The following is a 19,403-nucleotide window of genomic DNA, read 5'->3' as shown; positions in this document are numbered from 1 at the left end:
TGTCTTACCATCCATGTATGTAGTTTGTGGAAATTTCTGACCAATGTGTGTCCTCACTCAGATTCTGATCCAAGTGTGTGGATGACTGCTGTTTGTTGTATACCTTGCATTTTTTACATTTGCAGACACATATACATGTATGCTGTTTCAAAGATTACTCACCAAATGCGTATGATGTTTAGATTATTTATTGGGTGATCTTGTGCAGGAAACGTGAATAGGTGCTGTACAGAAAGGGGTGGAATCCAAAATTCACAGCTGGAGATGAGATGCCTTACAGTTTCAGTCAACAGAGTCCAGGCCACAGTGCCTGAAATCATTGGGCAGACTGTGACCAGCAAGTCCATGTGGGAGAGTCTCATAGGGGATGCTGTTGCACCCAGGGGCAATATGCCAGGTCCAGTGTCCTGGGAGATGTCCATGGGCCACAGGCCCTCAACGTCTTCGCCGTGGACGACCCACCTTCCTTGGGGGACCCTCATGTGCAGGCATGGACGGTGCATGGGACGCTACGTCAGAGGGTTCCTCCTCCTCCTCCTCCCTCCCTGTGGCTGGTGTTGCACTTTGCCGTGATGTTGCTGGCCTTGTGACACAGGGAGGGGGCTGCATGTTGGCAGCCATCTGACGTAGCACATGTAAAATGTCCCTATGCACCATCAAGAGCTGAGCCTGGTGTGCCTCCACCCGTCCATAATGCAGGTCTTGCCTGGCTATTTGCTCTGCCTGCTGTTCTCTGACCTGGTTGAGGGCCTCCGCAAGCTGGCTTACCTCCCTGGTGTCCCGCTGGTATGCCTCAAAGATGTTTGTGAGTTCAGGCATACAGGGCCCTGCAGCTGGCTGGCCAGATTCTCGCCTCCGCCTTGCGCCACTCCCACCACCCTGACCCACACGAGCACGGCCTGCGCTTGTGGGCACACCCGATCGACGGGCCCCCCGAGTGCTGGGAGGGTGGAGGTTGTCACCAACCTCAGGGGCGCCCGACAAAGGGTGTCCCTCATTTTCAGACTGGCTCTCTTGTGAATCATGGGCAGGGCTCTGACCTGTCTGCTGGGATGTGGTGGGAATAGGTCCGGTGGTTGGCAGAGATGTAGCTGGTACAGTTGCTGCAGGGGTTTGGGATCCAGAGGAGCCAGGTTGGTTGGGGTCATCCACAGTGCGTTGAGGGACGGCGCTGCCGGTGGGGTCTGGGTCCTGCTGAGCCTGGGACTGGGATCCTTGGCCCCCCTGGCTGGGGGGGAGATCCGCACGTTGCCCTGTGTGTGGGAGAGACAGACACTGTTAAGGCAATATCAAGTGACATGTGGTTTGGTTATCCATTATCAGCATCACTGTTCCACAAGCTATACATTGTTGACATTGTACAGTTGTGTATTTAGTGGTAGAAAAAACAATTGTACGATGGGGTATTTACATTCTTCCAATCTCTTGACAATGACTGACACAGCCATTGCTGTGTCTTGTGTTGCCGGCACCACACGTGTAAAGCATTGGTAAGTTTCACGCAACATCCTGGATACGGTGTAAATCCTTATGTGTGCGTCAAGCATGCACAGAGTTTAGATGCAGCATGTTGATGTAAGAGACAGAGCATCATTATTTAGCATGTCAGCTACTACTTTGGATGTCTTTTGCTGTTCCATGCTGGCCAAACAATGCCAACACCCCTGGACCTGTACACCCACTTCTAGATCATGGCTTTAGAACTTGGGACTTCTCTAAGACGCATCACCTTGTCAATACCCATGTCCATGTTGGTACTTATGTGCATCCACAAAGGTAAATAACAAAATGACCCGCACAAGGAAAATTATAAACAGATTATATTTTTTGCTAGATAATGCAATAGTATTTACAAATATACAGAATGAACGCTTTCCAAGGAGAAGTAAGATCCAAGTCTTGAGAGTTGTGTTAGAGGACTTTTTATTCATGAACAAACATATTGGAGATTCAGAAAATTGCTAGCTGCCAACGCGTTTCGTCACCACCGTGACTTCTTCAGGGCTCTAAAATCAGTTGAACTGTGATAGATAGAGCTTGCGTCGCTTGGACAGAAATACATCAATGAAAACACATTCAAAATCCTCTCTCCTAGTTCCCTTAGTATTTAGTCTGACTTCTCAGTTATTTCCTCTATTGTACAGCAGTTTTCGGTATTACCATCTGTATCACAAGGATAATATCAAGGGTAGTCTGATATATCCCCAATAGTGTCTTGTTTATTTTTTTGTATATTCAGATCTTGTGGTATTATGGGACCATCAGAAATTCTTCAGTAAGTGCCGGGCATTTTTAGCGTGCCGCCGGAGTCGTGTGCATGGTCCCTTCCAAGTAATACGCACAGGCCTTTGAGTACTAGATATAAGACGAAATATAGTGGAATAGTGTGCAGGCAGTAAATAGCTCTGACCCAATCTTGTTGTGTTATTTATGCATCCACAAAGGTAATGAGATGGGGCACGTGCTTTTTTAGAGAGGCACAATGGACTGGAGCTTCTGTTATGTGCATGTATGAGTTGTATGCATATTCATATGAGTGCGTGTTTTGTTGTGGTACATGGCAATTTGGACAGTGTTGCAATCCAACGCCTGTCCCCAGGGGATGAGTTTCTGTAAGGGGTGGGTACAACAGGCGATGCTATTACTTTGTTTGTGAATTGCAAGCGTCCATTGTTCATGATTTGGCTGTCCCCTCATGTGGCATGCTGCCATAATCGTGGATTTGTGTTGGTGCACAGGATGTGTGACCTTGTCCTGGTGTTTGTGTTTGCAATGAGCACAGGAGGGACTTGTGCTGCCTACACCTCTGCCCATTGTGTACTACAGAGCTTTCTGAGATGTGTGTCCTGACACAGTACAGTGTTGACAGCAAATGGTGGGTGTCTTCCAGGCACATAGCAGATGTTTGCGGGTACTTGTGAGACATCCCTTAACATTCTGCTCTATGGAGTTTGTGAGGCCTGTGCAGTGCTTGTGTGCAACTGTGTGTGTGCCCCAGGGAGGTGCGTTGAGGTGACAGAGGGACGAACACTGACTGATGGAGACAGAGGGAGAGGGAGACAGAGGGAGACAGAGACAGAGGGAGACAGAGGGAGAGGGCGACCGAGGGAGAGGGAGACAGAGGGAGAGGGAGACAGAGGGAGAGGGCGACCGAGGGAGAGGGAGACAGAGACAGAGGCCGACAGAGGGAGAGGGCGACCGAGGGAGAGGGAGACAGAGACAGAGGCCGACAGAGGGAGAGGAAGACAGAGGGAGAGGGAGACAAAGACAGAGGGCGACCGAGGGAGAGGGAGACAGAGACAGAGGGAGACAGAGGGAGAGGGAGACAGAGGGAGAGGGCGACCGAGGGAGAGGGCGACCGAGGGAGAGGGAGACAGAGACAGAGGCCGACAGAGGGAGAGGGAGACAGAGGGAGAGGGAGACAGAGACAGAGGGAGACAGAGGGAGAGGGAGAGGGCGAGACAGGGATGGAGACAGGTAGTTTGTGCTTGCTCTCTTGCTACACTGCCTTACTTTGTCACAAAATGATGCATCTCTGTAAGGTGTGTCAGCAAAAAGTAAATATTTAGAAGCTATGGTCTAGTATCTTGTGTGATCTTTACCTATCCCTGTGCATTGGCCATTATGCTTGTGTGTGTCCCTGGGACATATGGCATGAGAGCAGCCTCTTAACCTACACATTCCACCCTTTGTGCCTCCTCCTTGCAACTACCCCCATTTGGTAGTGTACTGCTTGGACTCATGGCCACCCACCCCATGCTGCTGGGCACTGTTGTTAGTCTACCCATGTAACTTGTGTTTTTTGTACACTCATCAGACTCAACGGCTCCTTCTATTCCATGTGCTCCCACCGCTGGCAGTAGGACCATGACCTTCTCCTCCCAGGGATGGTATACAGGAGGTCTGCGGGGACCACCGCCTCCAGTGTGGTGTGCATTCGCGTAATCCTGGTCCATCTTCTTTTTGACCATCCTCCGCAGATCGTACCACCTGGCAATCCCCCCTGGTGCGCCTGATGGGTGCAACAGCATTGACCCGGTCTACGATCCTCTCCCACAGGCGTGTTCTTTCTGCCAGGCTGGTCTGTCTGACCAATGCGCCAAACAGCTGCGGCTCGACTCTGATGACTTCATCTGTAAGTATCTCCATCTCCGGGTTAGTGAATTTTGGATTCTTGTGTGTGGTCATGGTGTGTAGTGTATGTGATTGAGGAGTTGATGGTGTGTATGAATGAGGGTGTTTGGGTCAGAATGTGAAGGGGGTGGTGTGGGTGTAGATGAGATAGGGTGTATGTGTGAAGGTATGTGTCTGCAATAGTTTGTGTGCTCTCAGTTTCCTCGCAAGAATGGGTATGTTGCAAAGGATGATGGGTTGTATGTGTGGTCCCTTTTATTGGTCAAATGGTGGGTGTGGCTTAATTTGAATTGTTGGGGTGGGTGTTATATGGGGTGGGTGTTGGTGTTGTCCTCTGTTTGGCTGTTTGGCTGTGACCAGGACATTGATTGTCAAAGGTGTGTACACAGGAGACATGTTCAGTGTGGTAGTGCGACTCGTTAGCAAGGTCCTTGTGGTCGTTTTGGTGTAGGCGTTATGTGTGCGTGCGGTACTTGTGCGTGCGTTTGAGTAGTACGGGCCGTTGGCGGGTGGGGGGGTTCACGTAGGCTTGTTGGGGGGGTGTGCGTGCGGTACTGGTGCGTGCGTTTGAGTAGTACGGGCCGTTGGCGGGTGGGGGGGTTCGCGTAGGCTTGTTGGGGGGTGTGCGTGCGGTACTGGTGCGTGCGTTTGAGTAGTACGGGCCGTTGGCGGGTGGGGGGTTCGCGTAGGCTTGGCCAAGGTGTGTGCGTGCGGTACTGGTGCGTGCGTTTGAGTAGTACGGGCCGTTGGTGGGTGGGGGGGTTCGCGTAGGCTTGGCCGAGGGGTGTGCGTGCGGTACTTGTGCGTGCGTTTGAGTAGTACGGGCCGTTGGCGGGTGGGGGGGTTCGCGTAGGCTTGTTGGGGGGGTGTGCGTGCGGTACTTGTGCGTGCGTTTGAGTAGTACGGGCCGTTGGCGGGTGGGGGGGGTTCGCGTAGGCTTGTTGGGGGGGTGTGCGTGCGGTACTTGTGCGTGCGTTTGAGTAGTACGGGCCGTTGGCGGGTGGGGGGGTTCGCGTAGGCTTGGCCGAGGGGTGTGCGTGTAGTATGTATTGGTGGAGCTTGCAGTGAGGCGAATGTTCCGTACGAATCAATGTTGAAGCGTGAATACTTTGGCCCGTACGAATCTCGGTCAGGCCTTTCGTTCGGAATCGGAATAGTGAGTTTGTACGGCCTGATTACGAATCGTACGGTGGTCTGCACGAGGCTTATTCGTACGGGTAAACTGTCATTCGTACGGGTCGTAGAAAATCGTACGGAAATCAACGGAAACGGATCGGAATTCGGAGGTCGGACGGTAGTTTCCCAATCGTACGGAATCGGCTACGAATACGAATCGTATGGTGTATTATTTTACCGGATCGGAATCGGCCCCTATAAGTAAATAGTACTCCTAAGAAGTGTCACCCGCAAACTTTATTAAAAAATAACAGCGCAACACACTGTCATTTTTCCGCCGTGATTTATACACCACACTGCAATGATGTAAATGACCTTTGAAACATATAAAAACAATTTTTTCCCTCAAAATCCCTATCCACCACCTTATGAGCACTGTACAGAGTTAATAGTGTTCCTAACCTGCCCTCTACTACTTTCTTTTCCCATACTCCTTTGGAAGTGAGTCACAAAATCACTGACAACCTTGAACTGTTCCCACCCAATAACGAGCAAACTTGTGCTCGGAACACTTTAGCCAATAAAATGTCCATGTTGTTCGGCAGAGGAGGAGGGAATGACTGCCAAAACCTCTACTTTTAATACTTCACAGCCAATGAACATTAAGCTTCGTACAGTCCCACTTGGAACACGTTACCCTAATACTCCGCGAACAGGAAGGAGTCGCTAACAACACTTTCACTTTCAACAGTTTACAGCCAATAAACATTAAGCTTAGGAAAGTCCTCCTTAAAACACGTCAGCCAATCAGATGTCCCTCCTACTCCGCAGAGCGGAAATGAATGCTGACAACATTTCTACTTTCAATAGTTTGCAACCAACCAACATAAAGCTCAGGAAAGTCCTCCATACAACATGAAAGCCAATTACATATCCTTGAAACTCTCCGGAGCACAAGTGAATTACAGAAAATACTTCTACTTTCAATAGTTCACACCCAAATGAACATTAAGATTGTTGTTAGAACACCTTATCCAATTAAATGTTACATTTGTATCACGCACACATACAGAACACGCCGTCCTACATATTAATAAATTGCCTGTAACAAAGTGACTGTATCTGTGACAAAAGTGAACACTGCCTAATAAATAAACATTATTCCACATTATATTAAAGAAAAGACACAATAAGCCGCATTGTTGTTTTCCCGATATAATTTCCACAGCCTACTGCACCCCCCTTCCAACATGAGTGAAGCCCCGGGACTGTGAGGGCCCCAGCGAACCCCTGCTATTATTTTTATTATATTTTCCACTGACTTCTACCATTTACGGTTCCTATGGAAAAAAAGGAAAACTCCACCAAGTAACTATTTCTATTAGCAACATAGCGTGTTGAACTTCTAACCTCTGTGCTCACTAAACTGTTCCATGAACTGTTACTATGGTAACAGACAGAAAGTCGTTTGGTGGTAGAGTTGAAAGGTACTAGCTGTACAAAAACCGTTATATTTACCCTGGATCCTCTACAAGACAGAAAGGAAAGCAAAGTAAAACAAAACACTGTGTACCACATTTACAACCCCCTTGCGCCACTTTCGCGTCCAAGGACCCTCACCCCTACAAAATGGTTTAATAATAAAAACGAGTTTAAATAAAGCATTTTAGAAATTATACGAAAGTTAAAAAGTATAGAAAGAGGCATGTTTACATAAACACGTGACGCACTAAAACAGTGCAAATGAGAACACCTGTCAACTGAAAAACGTGACTTAAAAGTGGGAGTTTGTCGTAGCACTTCTATTCTACTTTATCTGAAAGCAAAAAAAGCCCAAACATTTAAAAAAAAATGATGGGGCAACACATATATAATGTAAACTTAAGAAATGAATGCTTATGATGAAATAAAAGAAATGTGGTCCAACGTGTGATACCAATGAATGAAAAATAAAAATTAGCATTTCACCCATATGATGAATATAAAAGACTCAATAAAAATATTTTGAAAACTTGTGCATATTTTTAAATACCTTTACAGTCAACAAACTCGTAAGCAGACTACACACTTTAAGTTAAAAACACCCTACCACAACTAGTTTTTGAAAGGCATTGTAAAATAAAGTGCGTCACAAAATGGGCTACATACATGGTGAGTGTATCGTAACGTCACATAGAAAAAAAAAGCCAATCAAAATTACTATCAGGAAGGTACACGTAACCACACAACAGCCAATCAAATGTTTTTCAAAATCTGCGCAAGGAAAGGGATTGGTCGCTAATACATCTCCTTACAATGCTTCACAACCAATCAAAACGAGGTGTTGAAAGTATCTTTTTTTAACATACGAGCAAATCAGATAACCTTGCAAGTACACACAGCGAGAGGCAAGTATTAAAGATGACTTGCTTTCGCAAGACCCCGAAAGACTTCTTCCAGAATGGTAAACAGACATAATATCGATTCCAAAATATCGTTTGGACAAAATATCGAGTAAAAAATATAGAGTAGCCAAAATATCGACCAGACATAATATAGACTACAAAAATATCGACTAATATCGATAATAACAGCCAAAATATCGAATCAAAAATATAGACTAGACATAATATCGACTAGATAGAAAATAAGGTAAGTTTTTAATATTTTTTAATAATTGTGTAATATAAATCTGTAGCGGGTTGTGGGTTTATAGGGGAATAGGGTGGGAAGTAATTTAATTATAATTAATTAATTATGTAATGTAATTGTAATTGTTAATTAATTAATAAATGTTAATTAATTAAAATCTAATTGGTAATTAATTATAATAGAATAATTGATAAATAAATAATTTTTAGTGCATTATTTTCTATAGCGGGTTGTGGGTTTATAGGGGAATAGGGTGGGAAGTAATTTAATTATAATTAAATAAATATGTACAATAATAAATATTGTTAATTAAGTATTAATTGGTAAATAATTGTAAAATAAATGGTCATTAATTTTAATTGATAAAAAAAATTTTTAGTACATTGTTTTATATAGCGGGTTGTGGGTTTATAGGGGAATAGGGTGGGAGGTAATTTAATTATAATTAATTAATTATGTAAATTAATTATAATTGTTAAATAATTAATAATTGCTAATTAAATAAAATATAATTGGTAATTAATTATTATTGAATAATTGATAAAAAAATAATTTTTTGTAAATAATTTTCTGTTGTGGGTTTTTAGGGGAATAGGGTGGGAAGTAATTTAATTATAATTAATTAAATATGTAAATTAATTATAACTGTTAATTAATTATTAATTGTTAATTAAATAAAATATAATTGGTAATACAAATTAATTGGTATTGGTAATTAATTTTAATTGCTATTTATATTTCTAATCATTATATATATATATGAAGTATTTACTTTCCCAACTGTTGCACCCACTGGAGTGGGAATAGTAATTTTAACCCCTACGCTATCCAGCGCTTTCCCTACTGTTGCACCCACTGGAGTGGGAATAGAAATTTTTACCCCTACGCTATCCAGCGCTTTCCCCCTACTGTTGCACCCACTGGAGTGGGAATAGTAATTTTTACCCCTACGCTATCCAGTGCTTTCCCTACTGTTGCACTCTTTGGAGTGGGAATAGTAATTTTAACCCCTACGCTATCCAGCGCTTTCCCTACTGTTGCACCCACTGGAGTGGGAATAGTAATTTTTACTCCTACGCTATCCAGCGCTTTCCCTACTGTTGCACCCACTGGAGTGGGAATAGTAATTTTTACCCCTACGCTATCCAGTGCTTTCCCTACTGTTGCACTCTTTGGAGTGGGAATAGTAATTTTAACCCCTACGCTATCCAGCGCTTTCCCTACTGTTGCACCCACTGGAGTGGGAATAGTAATTTTTACCCCTACGCTATCCAGCGCTTTCCCTACTGTTGCACCCACTGGAGTGGGAATAGTAATTTTTACCCCTACGCTATCCAGTGCTTTCCCTACTGTTGCACTCTTTGGAGTGGGAATAGTAATTTTAACCCCTACGCTATCCAGCGCTTTCCCTACTGTTGCACCCACTGGAGTGGGAATAGTAATTTTTACCCCTACGCTATCCAGCGCTTTCCCTACTGTTGCACCCACTGGAGTGGGAATAGTAATTTTTACCCCTACGCTATCCAACGCTTTCCCTACTGTTGCACCCACTGAAGTGGGAATAGTAATTTTTACCCCTACGCTATCCAACGCTTTCCCTACTCTTGCACCTACTGGAGTGGGAATAGTAATTTTTACCCCTACGCTATCCAGCGCTTTCCCTACTGTTGCACCCACTGGAGTGGGAATAGTAATTTTTACCCCTACGCTATCCAGCGCTTTCCCTACTGTTGCACCCACTGGAGTGGGAATAGTAATTTTTACCCCTACGCTATCCAGTGCTTTCCCTACTGTTGCACTCTTTGGAGTGGGAATAGTAATTTTAACCCCTAAGCTATCCAGCGCTTTCCCTACTGTTGCACCCACTGGAGTGGGAATAGTAATTTTTACCCCTACGCTATCCAGCGCTTTCCCTACTGTTGCACCCACTGGAGTGGGAATAGTAATTTTTACCCCTACGCTATCCAGTGCTTTCCCTACTGTTGCACTCTTTGGAGTGGGAATAGTAATTTTAACCCCTACGCTATCCAGCGCTTTCCCTACTGTTGCACCCACTGGAGTGGGAATAGTAATTTTTACCCCTACGCTATCCAGCGCTTTCCCTACTGTTGCACCCACTGGAGTGGGAATAGTAATTTTTACCCCTACGCTATCCAGTGCTTTCCCTACTGTTGCACTCTTTGGAGTTGGAATAGTAATTTTAACCCCTACGCTATCCAGCGCTTTCCCTACTGTTGCACCCACTGGAGTGGGAATAGTAATTTTTACCCCTACGCTATCCAGCGCTTTCCCTACTGTTGCACCCACTGGAGTGGGAATAGTAATTTTTACCCCTACGCTATCCAACGCTTTCCCTACTGTTGCACCCACTGGAGTGGGAATAGTAATTTTTACCCCTACGCTATCCAACGCTTTCCCTACTCTTGCACCCACTGGAGTGGGAATAGTAATTTTTACCCCTACGCTGTCCAACGCTTTCCCTACTGTTGCACCCACTGGAGTGGGAATAGTAATTTTTACCCCTACGCTATCCAACGCTTTCCCTACTCTTGCACCCACTGGAGTGGGAATAGTAATTTTTACCCCTACGCTATCCAACGATCTCCCTAATTTAGCACCCACTGAGTGGTTACATTAAATTTAAACCTTTTGTTATGCTACAGTAAATTTATTATATATGTTATATTAATAATATGTATTTATATATATATGTATTAATTTTTTTATATATTTATTTTAAGTTACATCAATTTTTTAATAATGTTACATGTATTTAATAATGTTAATAATGTTTATATTAAATATATTTATTAATATATTAGTTGTAATTTAATTTAAAGGCATATAAACATGTAATTATATATATATATATATGTATTATATTTTTTATATTTTTTTTAAAGTTACATTAAATATTTAAATGTTACATTTATTTAATAATTTTAATAATGTTTATATTAAATATATTTATTATTATAATACTTTTCAAATTATTTTAAAGACATAAAAAAAACGTTATTTTGACAGTCTATATTTTTAATACTCGATATTTTAAACTCGATATTTTTGTACTTACCTTTGTAAAGATAGGAACTCGATATTATGTCCCTCGATATTTTTTCCTCGATATTTTAGGTACTCGATATTTTGGTAGTCGATATAATTTCAGTGATCCTTCCAGAATAACTACGCACTTCACTACCAGACCCCATTTAATGATTATCCAGGCTCTCAAGCCTAAACACGTCACAAATCATCTCTCATCACTTTCTCTTCTTTTTTAGTGTTTTGTGTGAGGCAGACTGCGTGTCCCTATGCCTAGAGCCCTTGAAGGCCCTGAAGACTGCCATGCCCCAGGGCCAGCTCCTGCAGTGTCCCGGAGCTGCGCGGCCCCCCTCCCAACATTTAAAAGCCCTGGGGGGTGGTGGTAAATTAATCAAGGCTGAATACGTTAGTACAGCCCACTCCGCTTACGCTACCAGGAAAACACAACAACACTACATGGCCCAGATTTCCATTGTAGTGATTTCTTAGTTCCAGGTCTAGTTGTCAGATGGGCACACACACTCCCTCATGGCTGGTGTACACCCACACCACACCCATCCAGCACATATGTCACTACACACGTGACCCTACCTATAAAAAAGACAGGGCGCACATGCTGTACGCCATTTTAGAGTTGCTCCCATCGCAAGCGCTGTGATGGCCCGTCCTGGTGGTTCTCACGCTTCATGTAGGCCCAAACTACCAAACAAAGGGGCCCACTACCACGTACATGGTCTCTTTGGTCACTGAGTTAGTGGTACCCGAAGCACTGAGCGAGTGAGGAACCTGCGATGATGATGATGGGAGCACGAGTATGTTGTTAGCCATAGAGATATCAGGACTCGGCACCATATGTGAGACTTCATAGTGGCAGAGCGGGACTGCATGATGTAGAAGGTGTCCTATCCACGAAAAGGTGAGCAGTGAGGCCTGGGTACGCATCGGAGGGAGTCGAAGGGATACAAAAAAGTGACGAGCGATTTAGAAAAACGCAGACCTATATAGTGTATCAAATTACATGTATATATATTTTTTCCAATAGCAGGAACGTTTTTATAATCGCTCAAACGTCCGGAATATAAACTATACAAATAGTTCTTATAAATGTGAGAAGGAACGTGTGAAAGGGCGATGTTATCCAACTCCACATTAAGATAGTAACAATTACCAATCATAACATCTTTCTTTTACTATCTTTTAGATGTAGCGCTTCAGGGTGCATTATGTACCAGCACATGGTGAAAAACACACTGGTGACAGAAAGTTGAGCTGCGAATATTCTTTGCAGTCACTCTGTCACTTCCTCTCTCCTTTGATAAAAAATTACACACAATGTTAACTTCCTTTTTATCTTACAGGTTGTGTTTCACAAATTGGCGCCCCCCCAACACTTCTAAAACTCAACGTTCGAGGATTCTGCGATGATGCTTGGCCATCGTAACAACTTCTGAGAAAGCTGCTTCGACACATAGTGCACCCTCTTTGAATCACGCCAATGGCACAAGGTGAGCAAAGAAGCTTGTTTCCGAAACAACGAGTCATTAGTCAAAGGAGAAAGTGGGACTATACTATTACTAATGCTTTATACTATTTTTCAGATCACTAAATTGGAGGGTGCACTATGAACTACCACGTGCTTGGACACAACGGAGGCAAAAGGTGAGCTACGAGTATTTTCTCCAGTATTAACTGTTCCAACTATAACTTTCTCTCTCCCAAGTTTTAATGTTGTTTTTTCTCTCTTTCTCACTTTCTCTCACATCGTTCCTCTTTCTCTTTTAAAGTTATGGTCGCTGCTGTCCACAACCTTACCTAAGTACAAGTAGTAAACTCTGTTGGCCACAGTGAAGCCCGCTACGACATGTATTGCACCCTCATTGAATCACGCCAATGGCACTAGGTGAGCAAAAAAGCTTGTTTCCGAAACAATAACAAGTTATCTGTGAACGGAGAAAGTGGGTAGTGTCCATCACATTCACTACGTAGAAATATACAATTACCTCCGAGCAGTGAGAATAGCTAGGTTACAACAGTCTGACGAACAGATCTACAAGCTTCTTGCGCCACTTTTGTGTCACTTTTAACATGGGAAAAGTAGCGCAAGGAGCTTGTAAATCTGCCTCTGACTTCTCAAGAAAAGCACTCACCTCCAGACTCTGCGAGTCAATGAGATGCAACAGTCTAGGTACGCAGGGGCAGGTCTACAAGAAAGTGCTGCAGCGTGGCACCATAAGCCCTTTGGCTGCACCATACTACGGCACTTTCAGAGCGTAGGAATGCGACATATTTACAAGAATATGTCGCATTCCTGTGCTCTCCCCTCCGTTGGCGCACAAACAGTTGACATGTGCCGGCGCAGGCACCCTTGCACCATGGTGCAAGGATGCCTGCGCCTAGGGGAGATTGCTTTTGTTCAGGAAGAGGCACCTTCCAACACAAAAACAATCACTATAGGCTTTTTTCCTCTTTCAATGCGTGCGTAGAATGCAGCACGCATTGAAAGAGAAAAAAAACGAGGAGAAATGAAAACATTTGTCCTCGTTGCGCCTTGCTACGCCACCTCTAGGGTGACGTAGCATTCAGACGCATCTCCAGATTTACGATTTCTCATAAATCTGGACAATGTGTCTTGTTCCATGGGTGTTGCATGGGAACACCCACAGCAACACCCATGAAACGCCCCTTCACCTCAAACCCCAACCCCATGTACGATGGGTGTTCGAGCCGTACCCCATGTACGATGGGTGTACGAGCCATACCCCATGTACGATGGGTGTACGAGCCATACCCCATGTACGATGGGTATACGAGCCGTACCCCATGTACGATGGGTGTACGAGCCGTACTCATGGGGTACGGCTCGTACACCCATCGTACATGGGGTACGGCTCGTACACCCATCGTACATGGGGTACGGCTCGTACACCCATCGTACATGGGGTACGCCTCGTACACCCATAGTACATTGGGTACAGCTCGTACACCCATCGTACAAGGGGTACGGCTCGTACACCCATCGTACATGGGGTACGGCTCGTACACCCATCGTACATGGGGTTTGGCTCGTACACCCATCGTACAAGGGGTACGGCTCGTACACCCATCGTACAAGGGGTACGGCTCGTACACCCATCGTACATGGGGTACGGCTCGTACACCCTATGATCGCAGAGGTACGCACCATACCCCTGCGATCATGGGGTGTACGGACCGTACGGTGTGTATGTGTTTGTGTGCTTTACGACTCGCCCTTACCTGACGTGGACCGTACGAATCTCGTCCTCATACCCCGGTCCGGTTCGTACTCGTCGGGTCGTACGGCATGTGTACGAGTCGTACGGCATGTGTACGAGTCGTACGGTTCGCGGTTTCAGCCTTGCAATACGTACGGATCGCGACGATTCGGACGGATTCACGGAATACGGATCGTACTACGCAACTTGAACGGACGGGTACGATTCGTACGGAGAGGGCTCCGGATACAAATCGCACGCACGTTTTGTTTCCCGAATCGACCCCATAGTGTGGTGAACTTCTAACCTCTGTGCCCACGTAAGTGTTCCATGAACTGTTACTATGGTAACAGGCAGAAAGCCATTTGGGGGTAGGGTTGAAAGGTACTGGCTGTACAAAAACCATTATATTTACCCTGGATCCTCTACAAGACAGAAAGGAAAGCAAAGTAAAACAAAACACTACACCAGATTTACAAACCCCTTGCGCCACTTTCACGTCCAAGGCCTCTGCCCCCTACAAAATTAAAAGTGTGTGGGCCTCAATGACGCCCCTCAAACCCCGGGAACAACCACCCCCCAGAGATTTCTGTATTGTGTGAGAGGGCTGCGTGGCCCTCCGCCTGGTGCCCTCGAGAGCCCTGGAGACCGCCAAGCCCAGAGCCGATTCCTGCAGTATCCCGGGGTACCTACCCCTGGGACACTACTGTTTGCTATGAGAGGGCGGAAGTCTCCCGCCTCCCGCCCTCCCATAACAAACTTAGTTTGTATTTTGAAAGACAGAGCAGTGAAATATGTTCTCACTTTCAAAATCCAAACAAGATTGCATTTCCACATGCAAGTTAGCATCTCCCCATGTGTAAAAGCAATGCCAGCTCCCAAAGAACGCGGAAAGCCGGCCTGACCGTGGGGGCATAGTGGCTCCCTTCACGGTCCCCAACATTTCTTTATAAGACCCGGGGGATACGAACCCCAGGAATATTAGAAAGTTCTGATATGAGCTATTTTTTAACAGAAAAAGTAAAAGTTGCGCACCCAGCTCAGTGCGGCCCCCTGTTGTGCACGCCCTGGATGCACAACTCGTAATCTGTATAGTGTGCAACTCCAGCACATTTGGTGCACAAATTCTACGCATATGTGAGCCGGCATTACTTTTCCACAGCAGGAACTACTAACATGCAGCTCCCCATGTAGAAAAGCAATCTGATTTAGATTTTGAAAGAGAAAACATATTACCTTGCTATGGGAGGGCGAGATGGGCACCCCGGAACACTGCAAAATCCGGCCCTCCCACAATACATAAAGCCCCGGGCAATGGTGGTCCCCGAGGCTTTGAAGAGCGTACCATTTTACCGTAGAAAAAAAAAAATAGCCCCTATCACTAATTTTTATTATCCCCGGAGACCCCATCCCGCGGGGCTTACATGAAACGTTGGGGACCGTAAAGGGAGCCCCAATGCCCCTACGGTCCCAGCCGGCTCCCCGCGTCCTTTGGGAGCCGGCATTGCTTTTCCTCAGGGAGAACAGCTAACATGCTACTCCCCCTGAGAAAAAGCAATCTGCTTTCCTATTTGGAAGAGAGAGTAGTTTGTCCTGCTCTCTCTTCCTAATAGGAAAGCCGTTTCCAATGACAGGGTGGGAGCCGCGAGGCTCCCGCCCTGACATTGCAAACGGCAGTGTCCCGGGGCTGTGCACCCCGGGACACTGCAAGAGCCGGACCTGGGGGGTGGCGGTCCCAAGGTCCATCTTGGGCTCCAGGCAGCGTGGCCCCCCTCCAACACTTTAAAAAAGCCCCGGGGGTGGCAGTCCCAGGAGCTGGGGGGGCCTCAGAGCCCTCCCACAATTAATATTTTAAAGCCCCAGAGGGTGTCGCTCCCCGGGACTGGGGGGCCTCAGACCCCCCCTCAATTAATATTTTAAAGCCCCGGGGGTGGCGGTTCCCGGGGCTGGGGGGGCCTCAGAGCCCCCCCTCAATTAATATTTTAAAGCCCCGGAGGGTGGCGTTTCCCGGGGCTGAAGGGACCTCAGAGCCCCCCTCAATTAATGTTTTAAAGCCCCGGGGAGTGGAGGTCCCCGGGGCTGGGGGGACCTAAGAGCCCCCCCACACATATACATTTACATTTACTGCGGGGGGCCATGAGCCCCCCGCACATATATTTTTTTTTAAAAAGCCCCGGGGGTAGCGGTCCCCGGGGCTCGTGGGCCCCCCATTATAATAAAGTACATTGCCCCCGGGACTTGGCCCCCCGGGGGCTCATTAGGACTAAAGCGGGCTTTAGGATTTCTTTTTTTTCCCCCACGCCATACGCGTATCCTACTCGCATCCCGTAATTTAAAAAAGATTTTTAGGCCTTGGGGGTCCTTGTGGGACCCCTTGAGCAGGCCTAGGGGGTCAGGGTGTTTCTACCCTGCCCCCTTTGCGTCTTTTGCGCACTTCTTTTTCAATTTTCTTGTGCCTCGGTTCTAAGCCAATTAGCATGCAGCTCGTGCTCGTAATGGGACGTGTATAATCCTTGGACGGTACTTCGTCTATAGATATATCTATGATTTTACTTTTGAACTACTGCAGGGATTTACACCATTTAACAAAAAGCGTCATCTGCGAACCAAACTCTACCTCTCCGACAAACGTGGTGTAATTCCGTTCAGCAGTTCGGGTTGTAGCCCGTCTTAAAGGTCCCTATGGAAAATTGCAAGGGGAAAACACGTTTTGGGACTCACCTTTTTTCTCGACCCCCGCTTAATGAATCACCCCCAAACTTTCAGGGAAGGAGCGGAGCGGAGCTAGCCATCTTCTTGGAGAATTTCGCGAAGATTTATTGAACGGCGCCAAAGTTATTCCAAATAGAATGTTGCGGATTTCCTATGGAAACTAGGTCCTAACTATAACTACCTACTGGCGACCGCCAGTAGGTAATATATATATATATTGCTGAGGTGCGGGGTACTTGCACAAATAAATAATTGCACCGTAAAGATTTGGGTCCGCTGTTGTCCTTTCTACAGCACAAGGCTTCGACTTTCCTATATATATATATATATATATATATATATATATATATATATATATATATATATATATATATATATATATATATATATATATATATATATATATACACACACTGAAATAGGTTTTAGGGAAAGTTAAAGTTAGTTGGACATTTCACTCATACAAAACCAGAGAAGTTCCCCGTTATAGTTTATTCAGCTAACTATAACTCGCGCCCCCGCAATGCACTGCTGATGACGTCACATATTACATCACTCAGGAAATGGTCAGTGACATGGCGTGGCCTGGCCCACCTCTTTGCAACGTAACGCAGTGGCGCTTACTGGAGGTACCTGGTGGAGTTGTTGGCCCCCAGGGACCCTCAGGATTGAAGAGGAATTAAATCCGAACTTAAAATGCACCACAGGGCGTTTTTGCACACATGTCACCTCAGGCCCGCCCCCTCCTTTCACCATTGTGCAAACGCGCCCCCTGGCGCATTTTAAGTTGGGGGATTAAGTCCCCTTGAATCCTGAGGGTCCCTGGGTACAACTAGCCCACCAGGTACCTCCAGTAAGCGCCACAGAGCTGCGTTGCAGAGAGGTGTAAAAAGGGGCATGACTTAGACCACCTCCCTGCAACGCAGCGCAATGGCACTTACTGGAAGCACTTGGTGGGCTAGTTGGCCCCCAGGAGCCCTCAGCATTGAAAGGGAATTAATTCCCCAACTTTAAACTCGCCACAGGGCATGTTTGCACACGTCACGTCAGGCCCCTTCCCCTCCCTTCACCACTGTGGTGCATTTTAAGTAGGGAGATTAAGTCCCCTTGAATCCTGAGCGTCCCTGGGGTCCAAGTAACCCACGAGATACCTCCAGTGAGCGCCACAGAGCTTCATTGCAGAGAGGTGTAAAAAGGGGCATGGCCTCTGAACACCTCTCTGCAACGCAGCTCCCTGGCTCCTACTGGAGGTAGCTGGTGGGCTAGTTGGCCCCAAGGGACCCTCAGTATTCAAGGGGAATTAATTCCCCAACTTACAACGAGCCAGGGGGCGCGTTTGCACAGAGGTGAGGACGGGGCCTGAGGTGTCATGTGTGCAAACACGCCCTGTGGTGCATTTTAAGTTGGGGAATTAATTCCCCTTGAATACTGAGGGTCACTGGGGGCCAACTAGCCCACCAGGTACCTCCAGTATGCGCCAGGGAGCTGCGTTGCAGACGTGTTAAGAGGCCACGCCCCTATTTACACCTCTCTGCAATGCAGCTCTGTGGGGCTTACGGAAGGTACATCGTGGGCTAGTTGGCCCCCAGGGACCCTCAGTATTCAAGGGGAATTAATTCCCCAAACATTCCACTGAAATTGCCATGCTCTTGGAAGAACTTAACCCGGATGCTCTTTTCCTGACAGAGACCTGGCTCAATGCTGAGTCAGAACCGGATCTCATCCAGACCCTCCCTCAGGGATACCACATACAAAGAGTAGACCGTAAAGAGGGCAGAGGAGGAGGCCTAGCGGTCATCTATAAGGACTGTTCTCCCAACTTGATACCAGACTGCGAAAGTCTCTCCTTTGTCATCGATTTCTCCCCCACAAGTACTTTCTCCGGGCTACTTATATATCGTCCACCCGGGGCTCTGGGGCAATTTCTAAACAGTCGCCCCCCTCCATCAAAGCCGATCTGGCATGTAGTCCGTCTAACTTCACACTATTAGGAGATCTTAATATCCACTTCGACGATGCCTCAGATCATATTGCTACAGAAATGACCATGAGTCTCTCCGCATTACAACTTAAACAACTATTGTTCAACCCCACCCACACCAACGGCCACTTACTCGATCCTGCTTTTAGTAACTGTGCGAACCTCACAGCAGGAACCCCTTCCCTGCTCCTGTGGTCGGATCATTTCCTCATCCCTCTTTCCTGGGTCACCCCTGACTCCCACTTCCCCACAAACACAACCATTCACAGGGAACGGAACTGGTCTAAACTTCCCCTGGACTGCTTGTTGACGGCCCTTGAAACCTCAAGGCCACCCAATAACTCTAATCCCATTCTAGCCAATGAGGAATACAATAGCTGGATCTATAATTCCCTAGACTATATGCTCCCCATGAAATGCTCTGAAACAAAGCGCAGCGCCGCAACTGCACCCTGGTATTCCCCCAGATTACGGGAAATGAAACGATACTGTAAAAATTTAGAGAGGAAATGGCGACTGGATAATTCCCCTTCCAGTAAAATCGCATACAG

At 46.3% G+C, this 19,403-nt stretch overlaps 1 protein-coding gene across 10 annotated transcripts in view; it reads right to left on the bottom strand.

The window, feature by feature from the left end:
* The window catches only part of IL15RA (interleukin 15 receptor subunit alpha), a 539,514-nt gene that overhangs the window by 224,484 nt on the left and 295,627 nt on the right, over window positions 1-19,403 (bottom strand). Inside the window, exon 3 of one of the 10 annotated variants that reach the window (XM_078677237.1) lies at window positions 175-1,253. The exons of the other annotated variants lie outside the window; for them this stretch is intronic. Within the exon in view, the coding sequence (XP_078533363.1) occupies window positions 436-1,253 (818 nt within the window). The 3' untranslated portion in view covers window positions 175-435. Of the gene's footprint in view, window positions 1-174; window positions 1,254-19,403 lie in introns of those variants that run through there. 10 annotated transcript variants of the gene reach the window in all.

Source organism: Lissotriton helveticus, chromosome 1_1 (assembly GCF_964261635.1).
Source record: "Lissotriton helveticus chromosome 1_1, aLisHel1.1, whole genome shotgun sequence".
Classification (NCBI taxonomy): domain Eukaryota; kingdom Metazoa; phylum Chordata; class Amphibia; order Caudata; family Salamandridae; genus Lissotriton; species Lissotriton helveticus.
This window is presented reverse-complemented; position numbering and strand designations above follow the sequence as displayed.